Source organism: Bradysia coprophila, assembly GCF_014529535.1.
Source record: "Bradysia coprophila strain Holo2 chromosome X unlocalized genomic scaffold, BU_Bcop_v1 contig_173, whole genome shotgun sequence".
Lineage (NCBI taxonomy): Eukaryota > Metazoa > Arthropoda > Insecta > Diptera > Sciaridae > Bradysia > Bradysia coprophila.
In genome coordinates, this window is record NW_023503302.1 from 4,896,183 (window position 1) to 4,914,257 (window position 18,075).

Below are 18,075 nucleotides of genomic sequence, written 5' to 3' on the forward strand. Positions count from 1 at the left end.
GAGGGAAAAGAGGATAGATAGTGGTAATTTAAAAGGAACAGAGAAGAAACTTTAGTTGATAGGAAGAACAGAAAAATCTGATTTTTAAAATGAAATTTTTTCATGTTGTGTTGCGAAAATTTTGTTAGTCTCGCTCTACAGGCAATGTCAGTAAAATTTAGTCATCCTTGCTCTGAAATCAATGTTGGACCCAATCTTGTGAGCTACTCCTTTAATTGGGATTGGTCATCTAACCCAAGATTCGGACTAAGAAAGTCTTATTGTAGTAAGTTCAGTTAAATGAAGTAATGCATTGCATAAATCTGTTGATTTCAAGTCTAAATCGGCGCTCTGGACGTAATCAACACTTTAAATTTTAAACGTACGACAGGAGACTGTTTTATGTGGAAAACATTTCTCTCATCCTGTTCCTGTTTTTATCATTGAAGTCTGACTAGATCCGACCATAGAGGTAGACTAGATCCGACTATACTTGATAAAATTATCGAAAAATCAAGACAGATTTTTCTTAAGCAAACCAACTACTCACAACCAAGTATTTGTCGGAGACTCGATCTGAAAAGATGAATAGCAAGACTTAAGAAATTTGTTGTTAACTGTTTATTGAAATACTAAACAAATACGTGAAAAGATCTAAAAATTCTGAAATTTATTGCTATAACACGTAACATAGCCCGAATCGTCGTTTAAAAAAGGAATGACAGTTAAGACAAATGAATACAAAACAAGGAATGAAACTTTTCATCAGTCGAACCGAATCACCAAGATAATCACTCAACTGAATAATGTGTCCGGCCATCCATTTGTCTCAAGCGATCAGCAGCCTGTTCGGCAGTAAGATCTCTTTGCGTTTGGCACATCAACTCAAATCCGACAAAAAATTTACGAACCGTTGCTGATCGCAACAGTGGCGGATAGTAAGTCGCATGAAGTGTCCACGGATTTACGTCCTGATCGATTAAATTACCTGTCGGTGCACCTGAAAGCAATTAAACAGACTCGTCAAATTATGAAACTGTCCAACGTCTAAATGGATTTTCATGTTTTACCATGCCATCCCATCGAGTATGGAAACGAGCACTTGAACAAATTGTCATATTTGGTGGTAAGTTCTTTCACCACAACAGCTAAATTGTTAATTTCCTGTTGCGTCAAGTCACAGATCCGTTTTACTTTGTTTCTCGATACGAGCATCGTTTCGAACGGCCAGGCAGCCCAGTACGGTACGACCACCAGCCAATCCGGATTCTCGATAACAATGCGCTCTTTCTTCAGCAATTCTTTGGCTACGTAATCGTCCAACAGTGCAGTTCCGTGCTTTGCATAATATTCGCGTAGGTGTTTGTCTTTGGTTGCGGGTTCAGTTGGCATGTACGAACAGGCCCAAATTTGACAATGAGGATGTGGATTTGAACAGCCCATCGCAGCCCCTTTATTTTCGAATATTTGCACCCACGTGTACTTTACCATCAAGTCCTTGAATTGATGAATCCATCTAAGATTGGAAAATGTAAAATAATGAAAATTGAAAATGGAAAGTTATTTCAAGTCCATACTCATCGATGACCGTTCTGATCTCCTTCGGTGACATAATCGGTAAAGTTTTGTTGGATTTTGGATGGAAGCACATTACTCTACATGTTCCACGAGCTTCTCGTGCTTGGAACAATGGATCATCACTCAATGGTGGTGCTGGAACATTTTCCAGTAGAGCAGGAAAATCGTTGGTGAACACAAATGTTGATTGATATTTAGGATTTCTCTGTTGAAATGGAGAATTTTGATAAATCGGATGATGATACGACCATGACAGAAGGTACTTTAAAATGAAACTCACTTCTCCATTACTTCGCACAACTCCAGGACACAGTGGATTCGATGGATCAAATTCCGGTAAGTCATTCTTTTGCGGTGTTTCCTCCTGTCCGGACCAGGGCCTTTGCATCCGGTGTGGACAGACAAGAACCCATTGTCCAGTCAATGGATTCAGCCTGGTGTGCTGATGCTCTACAGAAAAGTGGAAATTTTATTGAATATTACAATGTCATCACTTAAGTGGTTTCCTCTTCCTACCAGTTGGTACAAAATCCATTTTTTGCAAATGCATAAGCGCACGTATAACTAGCTCGTTTTTTCGATGGTGCAGTTATATGTAAGGTCACCAGTTAATTGAATGATTTATACGACAGATTATCCGCTTTTCTACACGACATCAATTGTACTGGCTCCTATGTAATACATAAAATTGTTGTTTTGATCAGACCGTATACGTAGAAGTTATTATGCACATACAGAGAGCAGTTCAATTGTTAATGTCAGGTTTCAACTGATAAGAGCAATATATTTACATTTTTTTATGGACTTATCTAACTTCGGCAATAACTGAGATGTTTATTTCATTCATTTTTGGTTTTTTCTTTTCAATATAACATATTACTATGAAGGTTGACTCACATCATATCATGTCTCTTTGCTTAAAATGTTGGATCAACTCCAGAAAAAAAAGGAAATAAATAAAAGTTAAATAAGCCAGTTTAATCCGGTAATTCATTCGCGAGATATTTTCAAATTTGCGCTGATAAGGCACGAAGCCGTGTATTCAAGTAGCAGTGATTGCAATTGGGCGATAGAAATGTCTATACGCCTATTTATCCAACAATATTTTCAATAGAAGTTATTTATAATTTTTTTATGAATTCAACTTGTAAACGATTATAACGGGATTTAGATCCCTCCTTTGAATGTATTTTCGTCGTCTGCTCCTTCCTGGTTTATTTTACTCTGTCGTGAAGTAAACGTTTTAACGTGTTACGGAGCTGTCATCTGTTACCGACAACGACTTCAGAAATAAACGACAAACTAATGCGAACATAAAATACATGTTCCCAGAATTGAAGTAAAACATTTGAAATCAATCGATTGAAAATACTTGTTGATCGAAAGAAGTTCCATATAGTGGCAGTTTAAAAGAAATCTAATCTTCCAACTTTTCTACTATATAAAGCTAATAAACGGCGTTTGTGCTTAAACAATAGAAATCTCAGGATGCTCAAAGAAAGATCAAGAAACTCTAATCAAGTGTTAAGAAATTATTGCAGCCATTCGATTTAACATACAGTTCATTAAAATAAGACTACCCACAGTTCGATGGTTTGGTTTATCGTAACTGTCGATAACATGTATATATGAAGAGCAGGTTGTAAACGGCTGATGACGATAGTAAAATGAACATAGTAAAATCAATTCAGGAAACCAATTTCATAGAAATATGCCCTGTTTCAGATAGTAAGGTATAAAGAACATTAATTTACGCTTACTTCACGTAATCTCATTTTATTTCTGACCAGAGCTGTCGCCAGAGTTCCTTGGACTGGGGCCATCAGCTCACAAGTCGTTGTGAATTTTATTCATATCAGAAGTGAAAAAATTTCGTGTTTTCTCTTTTTTAGCTACTTGCGACAATTTATTTACAATTCATTAGATCACAAGCCTAGCCTATATTAGCCTCCGAAATGCACTCTAAAGAGTTTTTGCTGTTTGGTCGTAAACGGAGGGCTAAACCACGTAAAAGCGTGGATTGGAGGCCCTCAGAATCTATATTCAGCACGTTAAAGATTTTAACTGGTAAAACGGACCATTCACAAGTTACGGAAGAAGAGGTGTTTGAAAAAATGTAAGCTTCGTATATTATCGACATTTACTGCCTGTATTCTTGTGTACGCAGGAGTCTCCCTGTATTCTTCTGTAGGCAGGAGTAGAAGATCTGAGATCCATTGTGAATGGCCGTTTAGGGTATTATTAATTATTCTAAGATCTGCTAAAAAAATATTTTCTATTTTTAATTTATTTTATCTGAGATGCTGATGTCAAACGTACCTATATACAGAATGAATAGTAGATCATAATTAGTGTCGCAAATATTTTTTATCGTGATAAAATACTGTATAATACGGTTGCGTTACTACTTAATTACAGGCCCTGAATGTTAATTTTATTGTGACGTGTACACATTCAGCCGTACAAGTGCTACATTTAAAAATTGATTTACAAACCAACAACTGTTTGGCTTGCAAATTTTCTTCATCGTTCGTCATACGAGTCGCTCTCTCGAAGCTCTACATTGAAATTCGATAAGATTATGAGAGGAAAAAAAGCATTTTGATGACGACTGTTGAAGTTTACGAACTTGGTTTATTATGCATGCAAGCGAATGAGAATTTCCATACAGAAATTATGTTCCTTAAACAAATAAAGGCCAGTACTCAGTTCGTTAAAAAAAAAAACACTCGAACAATTTGTTCCACAAGTTGGATTATAATCTAAATAAAAACAACTGTAGAATCGATTGATTGGTGGTAAGCCATTCCATTTTTATGTATGTCTACATTCCAATTTGGACGAGATTTGGATCAAAAGCAAAATTGTGTCCAACCAGCGCACTTCTCTAGGAGCAGTGCTGTGGTCTAACAAAATATTTAACAGTAGACGGTACTAGCAACGTACTTCAAGCAAAAGTGACCATAGTTGACAGCTGCCAAATAAGCTACTATTTTGTATAAAACGGTTTTTTACAGGGTTTTACAGTTGTGTGACATACTGTCAAGTTTCAGTACCATATTAGAGTACTATTCATGCTTGAAGTGCGTTGCTGTAGAGATTCGATAATTAGAAATCGTCATATGCTTGCCGTCTGTGTATGGTTAAGGTTAAGTAGGTAAGTAGTAATTTGGTGGAATTTTTAAATTTCCCATTCATGTTTCTACATGCCACACGATGTAAACATTGTTAAATATGAGCTACAAATATTCTGCACGAACTGTGAACCAATCCTAACAAATTGAAACAGATTTCTTTGTGGAATTTATCTTTAAATCTTTTACACGAATTTTGGTTTTTTCCCATCCGATTTGTTTATATTTAATTTAAAAATTATTTTTCAGTTGGTTTCTTTAATCTTTAAGCGAATTCTTTTATTGATGACCGGTTTGGCAAATTCTTGGAATTAGTTCATGAACCGAAATATTACGAAAGGTGTAAAGTCCGACCGATTAAAGTTAAGGAAGAAAATACTATTGAGAACCAGAAGTTGATTTTATTCTCGCAAGATGTACACAACTATATGGAACCAAAAGATAATCGTCATTTCCGAGTTTAATTAAATACATTTCACATTCGATATCATTGTTAAGGCAAATGGCGATGTTTTGTAGCGTCGATATCGCATGTAGAATATGCATAGGTGAAATCTATAACTGCTGAAATTGCATTATAGCGATTGCAGATAATATTCCATATCTGAGGTAAATGCAGAAAAATGACATGACTTCATTGATTAAACTTCGTTTCAGATAGTCTGACGATGTCTATAGAAATTTTGTGAATCTTCAGAAGAAAACTATCGTCAGGCTTTAGAGAACTGTTGTTTGGAACCTAAACCTCAAATGTAATAGATTTTTGTATACTTCCATAACATTTCTAGTGAACGTCGTCATAAAATTACTAATGTCTGTGCTCTATTTCTTTGTGAACCAACTTCACTGCTATGATGGCATTTCGTTTCAAGGATATTTATCAGAGTGAAGTCAGACCACAATGTAGTACTGAAATCATAATGGGGTGCCTTTACATCCCAAAGGAACATTCCAAATTTATTTTTCTTAAAATTCACTACATTCTAAGTTCTTTCTACATTTGGATGTTCATATGACACCTGTACCGGCAAGCTCTTCATACAAAAAAAGCAGATAACATAAATTACCTGGAGGATAAAGTTACCTACAACAGGTGAGATTCTCAACTCTTTTTTGTCAGTTATTCATTCCGAAGACAAAGTCATTTTGAAATAGAGCACTGACTGGAAAATCACAATTTTAAAATTGGCCGTTTATTTTCGACAAAAAAGAAAGATTTTGCGAAATCCTAAGTCTATTTATGCGTGACCATAACCTTCAACTGGATTAATTGCAATAAATTCAAAATTGCTACACCATCATTGAAATGCCCTTGCCAATGGCTGTTAACATTTCAGTCAATTTGAATTTTGTATTTAAAAAAAAAAAAAACAATAAATCAAAGCACTGGGTACAATAACAGTAACATTCGAAACTCGAAGGTTTGTTTGAACAGACATAGTGAGAGGTAATTTATTATAAAATAAAAAAAATCAGCCCAATTCAACGTACCTTTCGTATTGATAGTATCGATAGTCCACCCTTTATATCGTATTTAAATAGTAGAACGTACAGTCCAACAGAAAATTTCAACTAAACTTCTTCACCGTCAAATACCACAACGACACAAAAAGCGGTGTGTAATTGACACCTGATTGAGTTTGCATACAAATAAAAAACCTTTAATTTTATGTTCCAAACATTAGCAAAGTAAAAGTGGGATGTAGACATCAAAATATTCGCCGAACCTGAGTAGAATTTTTGTTATTGTTCAATTTAGAAGGACAAAGCACTGTTAGAGGCAATAAAACCTAATTTTCTGCCATACTGTCCAACGAAAATCTAACAGCAAAGAATATTGTTGCCGTGATTGTTGACCCAACTGGGTGCACACTATGAATGAAACATCTCAGCAATTTTTTTTTCTTCTTATAAGAATTTTTGTTTATGAATGACTTTACTCTAATCGATGGGTTGAATGTCCTTAAGTTATTTCGTAAATTTATTGGATTTTATTTAGGTTGCGCGTATTAGTCATTATTTATGGGTTAGGTTAGATTAAGTGTTAAAAAAGTCTTAACAAAATGTTATTAGGATATCGATTGACTGTTGGAAATGATTTGAATAGAATGGTACGATAAGTGAATTTGTATGAGGTGGAATGAAACAATTTCTCGAGTGCTAGAAAATTCCGGAAAATTTTACTTAAAAATAAAAAAATTGCCTAACGGTCAGGAAAAGTCTTCAAAGATTTTCCGGATTTTCTTACGATTTTTTTTTTCGCAAATGTGTCCACATTAATTCCGCGGAGATGTTTACCCCCCACAATTTTTTACGATAAATTTTTTGTTTTCGTGTAGTGCAAAGTTTCATAATACAATATCCGAAAAGAGATAATAAAACCAGAAAATGAGAGCGAATAACTACTTGAACGGTCTGTCATCTGACTTTGAAAAAAAAAATGCTTTGACTGTGTAATCTACGGTATCATATTTGTAAAATACACAAAAATGAAAACAGTTCGTGTGCTTTTCGGTGGTATTTATACACCTATAGGCACTGCTGTTGTCGTTGTTTTGTTATATATGAAAATTAATTTGGTTGTTGTGTTTTTTGTGTTGTCAACTTACCAAAGATTATATTGATCGGAAAGCAATTTAATCAGACTTATTCACTGGATGCTTTTTTTCACATGTGTATGTCACACACCTTTAAACAAAAATGTCTAACGACAGAAAAAGAAGGGAAAAAATGTCGATCGTCGGAAAGAAAAATTAATTATTCCGTTTTGCAGTAAAATAAAATTTTATTGAATTATACAAGGTATGATAGATATATGTAGATATATAGCTAGGCAACAGAGACTTTACAAGAAGGTTAATTAAATTAAGACATCAGTTAATCATAATATCATAAAGTTTCGCTTTTTGTTGTTTCCTTCTTCTTCTTTTTATTTAAGTACGACCGACATAAGTATTAGAACTTTCCTTTCAAAACACTTTTCACATTTTCCTTTTTAAATATTTACAAAACTAACAAACTTATGATCTACGTAATTGGAATTGTATTTTCAGTTTTAAATAATAAAAAATAAAAAAATAAAAATTTTCTTTTCTTCAAATGTTTGTACCCATGTACCAATTTTGTCGAATATAAACTTAATGCCGCACATATTCCACAAACTTAAACACGGAACTAGAAAATCAGAGAGATCGTTTTTCCACAAACATTTTAACTAAAAAAAAATAAAAATTAAACGAAAAAATAAAATAAAAAAATAAATTTCCTTTTTGCTAAAAATTTAAAAAAATTTAAAAACATCAGAGTCTAACAATCTATCTACAAGTGACCATTTAATGGATCCAGCGAACTTTTCAAATAAACAGGACTGGTGAACGATTTCCCTTTGCAGATATGCGTTAGTCCTTCGCCGAAATACGACAACAGTGGCGATATTTCGCATTCATCACCGTGCACTATACCGCCAGCATCTTCGATGAATTTCTTATGCAGTTTAAAGACATCATTCCGGGCCGTCGTGGGACATTCCTTTCCCACACTGTCCACATTCTTCAGCGGACTGAACTCCTCCGAACGGGACACCTCGACCGCCACGAATTTCTCCGCATATTCGAACACATCGAACACGAATTTCTCAATTTTAATACCGTTCGGTTTGTCTGGAGTGATACGAGCACCGGAATTGTCGATGAATGGAATTTTCTTTTTGGCCACATGCAATTTAAGCTCCTTTTCGTATCGGTCGGCTATTTTCTGAAGGAATGTGGTCGTAAAGAAGTGATTGCAAATGCTGCCCGCATTGAATGTTAATCGGCCGTCGGAGTTTCGCATTTCGGCTGCCTTGGCCGATAATTCGCTGTATTCGACCACTTGACATTTGCCGTCAACGACACAGATCACACCGACCGCTTCGTTCGGTTGCGATTTTTCCACCACTTTGGCCGCACAGTCTGCATTTTCAATCACACAATAGCCGATGAAAACGGGATCGGCCACTTTAATAAGAATGTTGTCTACACTATGCGCATGCAGATACATCAGTCCTCGCTTTGTCATATCTGCTAATACGCCCTGATCACGAAGCGCTCGGTAGATTCCTCCATTACCATCGGGCGCCTTTGATACCGACCACTTTTCGTCCAACAGAATTTTCCCATCGAATCCGAAGCACGGCAGGCTACCCTGCTCAAACATGTACACATCCTTTTTCCTCAATCCGAAATAATTGTTTTCCTCGAAATAGTGAATGGTCGGTTCCATTGTCGCTTCGCTCGTCATAATGTACCATGTAATCTTGCCTTCAATGCCAGTATGCTCATATGCCAAACGTTGCAACGATAATATTCGTTCGGCCTGGATTCTAAACAGTGACTTTTGTGATCGTAGTTCAACGTTAAACATTCCTTTAGGATTCTTGGAGCCAAGTCTTGTACCTTGGCCGCCAGCCATCAACAGAACACCCACTCGTCCCAGCGAAATCTGCTTGAATCCTTCCTCTTCGAAAGTACGTAAATCACTTTTGGGTGTACGGCAAACCGACAAGACATGAGAGTCTGGTATCGGTTGCAATCGATTATACAATTTCTCTCCATCGTCCGCAATGCTGAGTGTTGCACGTTCGAAAAAACCAGACAATTCCACCAAATCCAATTCCTCTATGTCACTTTTCAATTGTCTCCGTTGTTCCTCGTTGATCTCGTTCCAGTATTTCAAGAGATGCACTTGACCGTACTTCTCCAAGCGTTCGCGTATCTGCTCGAATGCAGTCATTATCATTTACGTTGATTGCAAATCAATTTTTGTTATTGAACTGTTTGTTACTATAGTGTTGATCGGTTGTGGTAGCACATCCATTCATAACTAAGTGAAAGTATCGACTGAGGTGTGTTGACAAATAATTATTAAAAAATCGAATGAATTTTATAACAAAACAACACCCATGACTATCGAAAAGAACACACCGCCACGGTATACTACTATGTGTGTACGTGTATTTTGGAGTAGAGGGTACAACTGTATGGAATGACGTTTACCGTCAAATAATTTTTTTTTTCCTTCTACCATTTGACATTAGCCAATGAATTTTCAGTTGTAATGTGGAAGGGCTGGTGTGAGTGCGCCACTTCAATGTATTTTGCTTTTGAGATAGCAGCGAAGCCAGCGGAGTACGAGAGGTGGATGGGTGTTTTGAAGCACCGAATTTATTAGCAGTAAGTAGTAGTAGTTTTTGCTGTTGTAAACGCAATCTTGACACAGAAAGGAAAATCGTCTGAGCCATTAAATTTTTTTTACTTTCTTTAAAACATTTCTTCGTCGTTTTCCTGGTAAAATATTTGGGTGGACAAATTGGAAAAATAATGAATAGTAGACCATCCCTTAAGTTCACGTTGAGTTGATTGAAGGAAAATGGAAAATATTAAAAATCAAAATCTACTTTTAAGTTAATAAAATCCATTCCTTGGAATATTCAGTGACTAGAGTTTCATTGAACAGTAAAACATTCTACAGCACGAGCTATTTTTTTTTTCTTAATGCAGTAGCAATGAAATTTGTAACTTTAGTTGGTTTTTTCGCTGTGCGCGTTCTCTGTCAGTCTCAATTATTGATTAGAAACATTTTTCCACGATTTTCAAGCGTGACACAAGTCCACTACTACCAGAAGTTTCCATACAATCGCCGTATTGCGCTTATATAATGTATGAATGTATGAGTGTCCGCGCACCGTGAGAAGTAAACTATTATTAGTTCGTAATAAAAAATGTAGTGAGGTGTTTGGCATTTCATTGGTATTTTAATGTAGGGTGTTCCAATGGTCCCTGGACTCGAGGTGATCTCTCTAGCACTTCTTACTTCCATCAGGCGATGAATTGATAAATTTGGGTTATTTTGAAAAAAACTACTCTGCTCCGATCCCATAATCCGGGACTTTGGGGTTAAATATACTACGTCTGAACTAAACAGTTTTACCAAAGAAAATTTTACTTAAAAAAAAAATACGTCACAAGAAGCGGCTGATGTTGAGGAAACCTCTTTTAAGAAAATTATAAGAACAAAGCCGAATCATCTGCCATATCGGATTTCCTTGGTGATGTCTTTGGGTTCAGACGTAGATTACGTCCCTCCTAGCCAGACTCTCTTTTTGAGGAAATTTGAGAGTATGTAGGAAAATCTGGAAAAAGCCCAAACGTAGTTCCTAACTCCTAGCGATTACTCTGATTTTGTAAATAAAAGACACAAGGACTTGCGTCACTTTTACTCTTGAAGGGTAATTTAGTATTGGTGGAACATAAAATGAATTTTAATTTTTCATTGAACTTACAAAAATTCGTTATTAGTTATTTACGTATGTGTCGTGGTAGATTGATATTTTGGAAATTTCGCGAGGCAGAAAGTGCATAAAATCAATCGTCCAATGCAGGCAATATAAAAAATTCACCTTATTTTCCTCCTCGAAGCATTCATTCATTCGAAATATATAAAACCTCACACGGTTCGCACACACAAAACCGCACTGCACTGGATTCCATACAAATATATACAAGCAAAAAGTGTCAGGAAGCTTTACATTACATTTTATTATTTTTTGCATCGCCGACACATCAGAACAGGCAAATTCGAGTATACATTGAAAATGAAAGTGGTTTTTATATGTAATGACCTCGAGACAATTGAATTATTAAAAAAATTGTATTTTAAATAAAAATAAAATATCTGGATCGTTAACAATATTAATAACGAATGCATTCACCTCTTATATTTCTTTCGTGTATATATATTTTATGACCGCGAGAGTAACAACTTTTCCACTATTCCACGTATGTAAAAGTATACCGTCATTACCGCAATATCTATTTCACATTGGTATGCGGCTGTATGATATACAAATATAACACACAACAAAAGATTATTATTTTAGAATTTTTATAACTGTGACTCTTGCCAACCAAATATGTAGATATAGACAGTTAGATATACAAACATGTATACGTTCATACTCTATGCATAGGTTTTAGATGTTTTGCTTTCATTGAACACTGTGAATGCACTGTAGCAATATCGCTCAAGGAGGCAGCGTGGCCGAGCGGTCTAAGGCGCTGGTTTTAGGCACCAGTTCGAAAGAGCGTGGGTTCGAATCCCACCGCTGTCACAATTTTTTTTTTTATTTACCCTAACTGTTTCTTGTTTACTTGTACCCTTACGACCTTGCGAACTTGGTGGGTATGCATATACGATGAGTGTTGATTTCGAATCTCACCGCTGTTTACCCTAACTGTTTCTCGTGATTTGTACCGTTGCGAACGATCTGATGCCTGTTCTTGTTCTTATAAACTGGATGGATAACGTTGCGTGTTGCTTTCGGAATACTATGAGTGTTGATGGTGGTATGTTGCTTCACAGATTTAATGGTGCGTTCGTTAATATCGTCAAATATAAACTTTTGATTTATCAAAGATGAATACGTAAACGTTGGGTTATCTTCCATACGTTTTTGGTCTCACTTGTAACGGTAGATTTATCAGTCCAATTTATTTTTGTTTACCTTTTGTTTCGTTCAAGGCTCACAATAAGGATAATAAATATTCATTGTTCGTAAAAGAGAAAAGGTGTAATGATAAAATCTGTTTACATAGCGTGATGCAAGACGTTTGATGTGTAAAGCCCAATTCAGAGTCGTCCGTTTAGTTCATCCGTGTTCTTGACAGATGTGTTCAAACAATATAATGTAGTCGGAGTTTATGTAAACGGATGAACATTTGTTGTAAACGGGTGAATTTTTCTTCTAAGCGGATGAATTTTTTTTAGACTGAAAGCACCTTAAGACCCAACTTCTTCGGAATGTTTCTAGATTTATTATTATTATCCTGTTACAGACGGCAAGCATATGACCAGTATTATTATCGGGTCGTACTTCAATTTTTTTATACATTCATACATTTTACCGTATAAAGAACCATATTGCCCAGAGCTTGTCATTATGTTTGAAACAATAAAACTAAGAGATTTTATTATTAGACACTAAGCGAAATGCAACAAGAAATCTTAGATCATAGTTGTTGTATATATATATAGTCCATACGTATAAATACATACAACAGAAATTGTGTAAATTGTCTCTGATTGAATAAGAATATGAAATGACGAAGAACCTTTGGTGTTGCGTTGATTTGATCAGAAAGTTCAACTTTTAAATTCTTCAATTTTGAAGAACTAGAAGAGCGATTTTCCTCAGTATTTACTTTGTAAGATTTAGTAAGAAAATAGCAAAATTTTAGACTTTAGCTTAAGGTCTGTTGGACATGTGACATCAGGTTCAGAGCCAATTAGTTTTCTTCTTACTATTTCAGGTCAAATTCGGACAGAAGCCAGCCTATCCTGACCCTTCTATCGCCTCAACAGCTCAAATTAATCAATTACGATTAATATATGGACGATAAGCAGCTTCTCCTTCAATAGAAAATCTTTCAATCAAATTTATTTTTTTAATAAATCTCCTTGGAAATGCATCGTTATCTGATTGCATTAAAATGTCATTCAGAGTCCGTAGAGTGATTTACATTTTTTTTTTTTTATTAAAAACCACCAAAATAATGTGGACTGGAAGATGAAACCAGTTTATAATGTAACATCGGAGAGTAATAATTTTTTTTAAGTTTCTAAATTTTATGTAATGTGAAGGTCAAGGTTGTGATAAAAACTGATATTTAAAAAGATCACCATGCCATCAAAAACCAGTTGCAAATGTTTTACGTTGACTTCTTCTTAAATTGGCAAAACACGTCAATATAATACGGGCCACACGCTGTGTAATGTCAGAGATACTCTAGGAACGTTTTAGAAGTTATAGTGATTTGTATATACACATAACCGATAGATAGGTACAGTTACTTATTTGATGAAGAAATTTTTTTTTTAGTTAATTGCATGGCATTTGGTATACAATACAACCATATAGCAAATAAAAAGAACTACGATAGTGAAAGTACATTTTTTTCTTCTTTATGTTCAACGATATTTTTAAGCAAAAAGGTCAACAAGGTTCGATATTGCTACATTGTTCGTGAATTATTACGATCGATTTGATATTTAAAAAAAAATTATGTGCACAAACAACACGTTATAATGGATTGAATATTACTTTTAGTTATTTGATCTAATAAATCAGAAAATGCCAAAATGTTATAGGCATGCAATAGACGCTTGAAAATGGAGAAAACATTTGAGGAGATTGGCATCAATAACAAAGGCCCCGGTCGTCGATGAAATGCATTTTATGTAACCTTCTAACAACGATTGAATTTGACTAGAAATTCTTTATGGATTAGTTCCAAGGCGTTCGGAGTTTTTTTTTCATAATTTATTTTTGGTTTGTTTCGAAATGGACTGAAGATTTTTTTAAGTGTTGAAGGAAACCGAGGAACTGACCTGGTTAGTTTTTCAATTATTATGTTTTTTGTCTTTTTGCTTAGTATGAACATGACTGGACTTTACTCCGTACGACAGTCGCGAGCACAGCGCGAAGTGTTTTTTTAATAGGGGCATTCCTGATGGCGTGGGTTAATTTGGCACACGGTGCTAAAACAATGCATTTTTCAACAACATAAAAGGTGAACTCGCTCACGATTTTTCTATAACAAAATTTTGTAAAAGGATTCATTACGTCAATGCCATGGCTAAAAAGCATTTGCAGCAACAAACTTGCGTGTGCGAGTTCATCTTTTACATAGTTTAAAAGTGCGTTCTTTTGGCACAGTGTGCCAGATTCCCCGATACCTTATCACGCATGATAATTTTATATAACGGTGATAATCAGCTATCACTGGCAAAAGTAGCAGATTTGACGCCATGACATAAAATATTTATAAACATTTATGAAAAACCAATTTCTAAATCATAATTCCAATGTATGGAATGCCGCTAAAACCAATCAAACAGAATACTTTAAAACTCCCAGGATTGTGAAGTTTGCGGCCAGAGCGAAGCGAGGGCCGTAATTCGCACGAGTCGTGCATTTTATTCATGATTAAAGGTTTTGTGAATGTAGTAAGTACCAGGGGGCTTCCTTTTTGTACATAAGTGTAAGGGAAGAACGTCTACCGTACTATTTTGTATAATACCAAAGTGATAGTCCTCTAATCGTTACACATTCGTATCTTTTACTTTTGATTTGCGTTAACAATAAGACTATGAAACTGAATAATACTTATACGAGTGGGCAGAGCGGAGCGATGGCCGTAATTCACACGAGTCCTTGTCTATTTATGATTTATTGTTGATTAAAAATCTGGCCACAAATTGACAAGAAAATAGAGAATAGAAAAATTACTTTTCCAAACAATTTGTATTCAAGGGAAAGTTTTTATATCAGTTATTTGTGATGTTTCGGAAGTTTAACAACGGAAAATAAAATGAAATTGATTAAAAATATATTGAAAAAATTGTCAGTCAAAATAGCTTGAAACCTATTAGATTTTCTTGAAGACTGATTTTGAGATATATTTCCATTAATTTGCTCTAAGAAAAGCCCTATGGATTTCAATCTATTTAAAAACGAAATTTTGGATCGTACCGGACACGCATGGAATTCACCATGTATGTAATTGAAGGAATCCTAAAAATTCCCAAATATTCCTAAATTTAGTTTGTTTCAATGAAAAATATATGATACAAAGCCAGTAAGAATTTAGGATTCAGAACAAAGAAATGCTTATCCACCCACCCACGGAGAGAGGTTTCAAAATTGAAAATCGAGCGGCGGTCACATGATCTATTACGGTTTTCGTAATTTTCCATACAAAGTTGAATTCGTAATTCGCTCGATATTGAATTTTAAAGAAACTTTTAAGAACATATGTGATGTGATAAGTGAAGTTTCTCTCCGTGTACCCGTTCATGAACATTTCAGAAGACTAAGAATTCATAGAATCGACCATATTGGACATTGGACCAACACGTAAAAATATGCATTTTGTGAAACGAGGAAATGTGGGCAGTCAACAAAAATTTTCCATATCTCATATCTAGTCCATGCATCAATCGAATTAAAAACTGTATGACCAGCAGAATGCATTATGTACCGATGCATGAAGCCATACTAAAATTGCATTATATCTAGACCTGTTTTACGAGTTAGCCAATCGGATACATTTTACACATTTCATTTATTATCGGAATTCTGGTTTTCTAAATAAATAAATAAAGAAACCGCTCAGCTGTACGGAAGAACAGAAAACCAGACCGCAAAGTCAGTCTTTATTTAAAATTTACAATTTACTTTCAAATTTCGACAATAACATTTTATATACCAGTCGTTTGTCACGGTAGTTTAGCATCCCGTTGGCCTCGAGCATAAGACACATCAGACGGACGTTGATAAATTTCGTTCCTTATTCTATTTGTATGTTACGCAATTATTTTGAAATTTAAAAGCTTTGCTCGAGGTGAAAGTGTATCTAAAAAGTCCTAATTTGTTAACGCACCGAGATCGTAAATCTTCATTCCCATTCACACCCCGAGAGGAACAATTTGTTTTTTTTTTCATTTGTTGTACGTAATAAGGGTCCTCAACCAAGAATGTTAAAACGATTCATTCCATTCGAATCATAAACATATACGTACCTTCATGTTATGCAGACGGTGTCCTTTATCCTAATATCAATTTAATTAATTTAGTATAGTAATGAGCGCGGGGCGTAACATTTTTTAAGGAAAATAGTTTTAAAACAAAGTCTGTAAAAGCTCCAGTATCAAGTATTTTGATGTCGTATGGCGTGTTCTGTTAAGTCCTGAAATATATGAACTCCTCTGGTATTCTCTCAAATTCTTAATCGTTCTCTTAGACTGACTTGTTCAATTTTCAAGTTTAAATCCATCACGACTTAAAACTTACCCTTTTAGAAACGAGTAGACATCTGTTACTGACAACAATGACACAAATAAATAGTGAGCTCCGGCTGTCGTTGTCTTTAATAGCGAAATGTATGCGAAAACTAACGAGGTAATAGAATGACTATATATTTGTCAATGTTCTTAACGAATGAAGCATCAGATTTACAGATTATTTTGCGATACGTTTTCTCACAACGCATTTGATTTGACATGAGTTTCGATTTGAAGATAAAGCGTTCAGTTGGCAAAATAAAAGATTCGTAGGCATTTGAAAGGTCTTCTCGTATAGCGAATATTTCAATAAACTGCATTTGTATGCATTGTTGGACTGTACAATTCCATACAGCTTGTAATGTGTGTCCTGTTTATTTATTTACATTCTTATCTAACACAAAGCATATTTCAATTAAAAAGTGAGATAACGTCTACATTTTCCGTTGAACGATAAGAAATTAATTGCCGATATATGACCCGTTTCCGGCATACGTTCGTATATTGATATTGATAATTGATAAACTTCGGCCATACAATCATTTAAATTCAGATGGCTTAGGAAAGTTCAGATGAAAAATGGTTAAGGATTGAGAAACGTTATTTCGCTGATTAAGTTAAGTTACATTAACGGCCACGCGAAACTATGTTATCAGTAGAGCGAGGAACACATGCTTTTGTTTCTGTTTTAAAAGCAGTGTTAATGCCAGAACAGACAAGAACAGAATTTTTAATGTGAGCTTGCTCAGAAATAGTAGGCTTTCTTGCGTTAGAAAGGAATTGTTTGTTTGAAAGAGTCTGAAGTTTTCAGGCTGCAGGGAAGTGGCTTACGTAAATTAGGAACTAAAATTACTTTTTTACCTAAAAGGCCGTACACAAATTACTAAATTCCCATTTATCACGAAAATTTCCCCTTGCGTCACAAAAATTTCCTCTTCAAGGCATGACCGAATTAATTTGTCTATGGCCTCTAACAAGTAGTATAACCTAGAATCACGGAACAGAAAATCTCTTTATCTGCCTAGAATGATAATCTCGCAATTATTTCTCTAGAGCATGTTTATCTCGATATATCTCGGCAGATAAAATAGCGTATGCACCTCTGCCCAAGATTTGGATTATGTACCACGCCTTCGGCTCGGTACATAACTTCCAAATCGTCAAAATATAATCATTTTCGACAGATGTGTATAATCTACTATTACATCTACAAGCCGCAGTCATAGTTTTCGTACTGCAGATAGTAAAATTCAAATTGAGTGTAAAAAATGTAAAACGTCAGGTGCTTCTGTACAAAAAGCTTTTTCATCGACACCGGTCTATATCAGTGCTATATAACCGAAAATTGAATTTTTAATACAAATCTGATCAGCGAAATATTTTACTTATGATTCCACTAAAGAGCGATTGCTTATCTAAATTGCTCTACACTAGAAAGACAATTATACAAAGACAAAAAGATTTTTATTTGTTTTTTATCGTTGATTTAGGGTGAATTAAGCTAATT

The 18,075-nt window shown here is 35.0% G+C and overlaps 2 protein-coding genes and 1 non-coding gene across 4 annotated transcripts; 1 reads left to right on the plus strand and 2 right to left on the minus strand.

Moving 5' to 3' along the window:
• Nucleotides 1-628: 628 nt before the first annotated feature.
• On the minus strand, nucleotides 629-11,494 carry LOC119068281 (probable galactose-1-phosphate uridylyltransferase). Of its 2 annotated transcripts, XM_037171814.1 has the most exons (6): nucleotides 11,440-11,494; nucleotides 2,074-2,228; nucleotides 1,838-2,007; nucleotides 1,557-1,762; nucleotides 1,050-1,495; nucleotides 629-979 (listed from the first exon to the last, which is right to left on the minus strand). In XM_037171814.1, the coding sequence occupies exons 2-6, from the start codon at nucleotides 2,105-2,107 to the stop codon at nucleotides 771-773; spliced, it is 1,065 nt and encodes a 354-aa protein (XP_037027709.1). In that variant the 5' UTR covers nucleotides 2,108-2,228; nucleotides 11,440-11,494; the 3' UTR covers nucleotides 629-770. The 2 variants fall into 2 exon arrangements, with proteins under 2 accessions (XP_037027709.1, XP_037027708.1); XM_037171813.1 differs by lacking the exon at nucleotides 11,440-11,494 and having other exon boundaries at nucleotides 2,074-2,248.
• On the minus strand, nucleotides 7,452-9,729 carry LOC119068279 (UDP-N-acetylhexosamine pyrophosphorylase). Its single transcript, XM_037171810.1, has one exon. The coding sequence runs from the start codon at nucleotides 9,465-9,467 to the stop codon at nucleotides 8,010-8,012; it is 1,458 nt and encodes a 485-aa protein (XP_037027705.1). The 5' UTR covers nucleotides 9,468-9,729; the 3' UTR covers nucleotides 7,452-8,009.
• Nucleotides 11,495-11,758: 264 nt separating the features above from the next.
• On the plus strand, nucleotides 11,759-11,838 carry Trnal-uag. Its single transcript has one exon. It is a non-coding gene; the product is annotated as a tRNA-Leu (tRNA).
• Nucleotides 11,839-18,075: the final 6,237 nt, after the last annotated feature.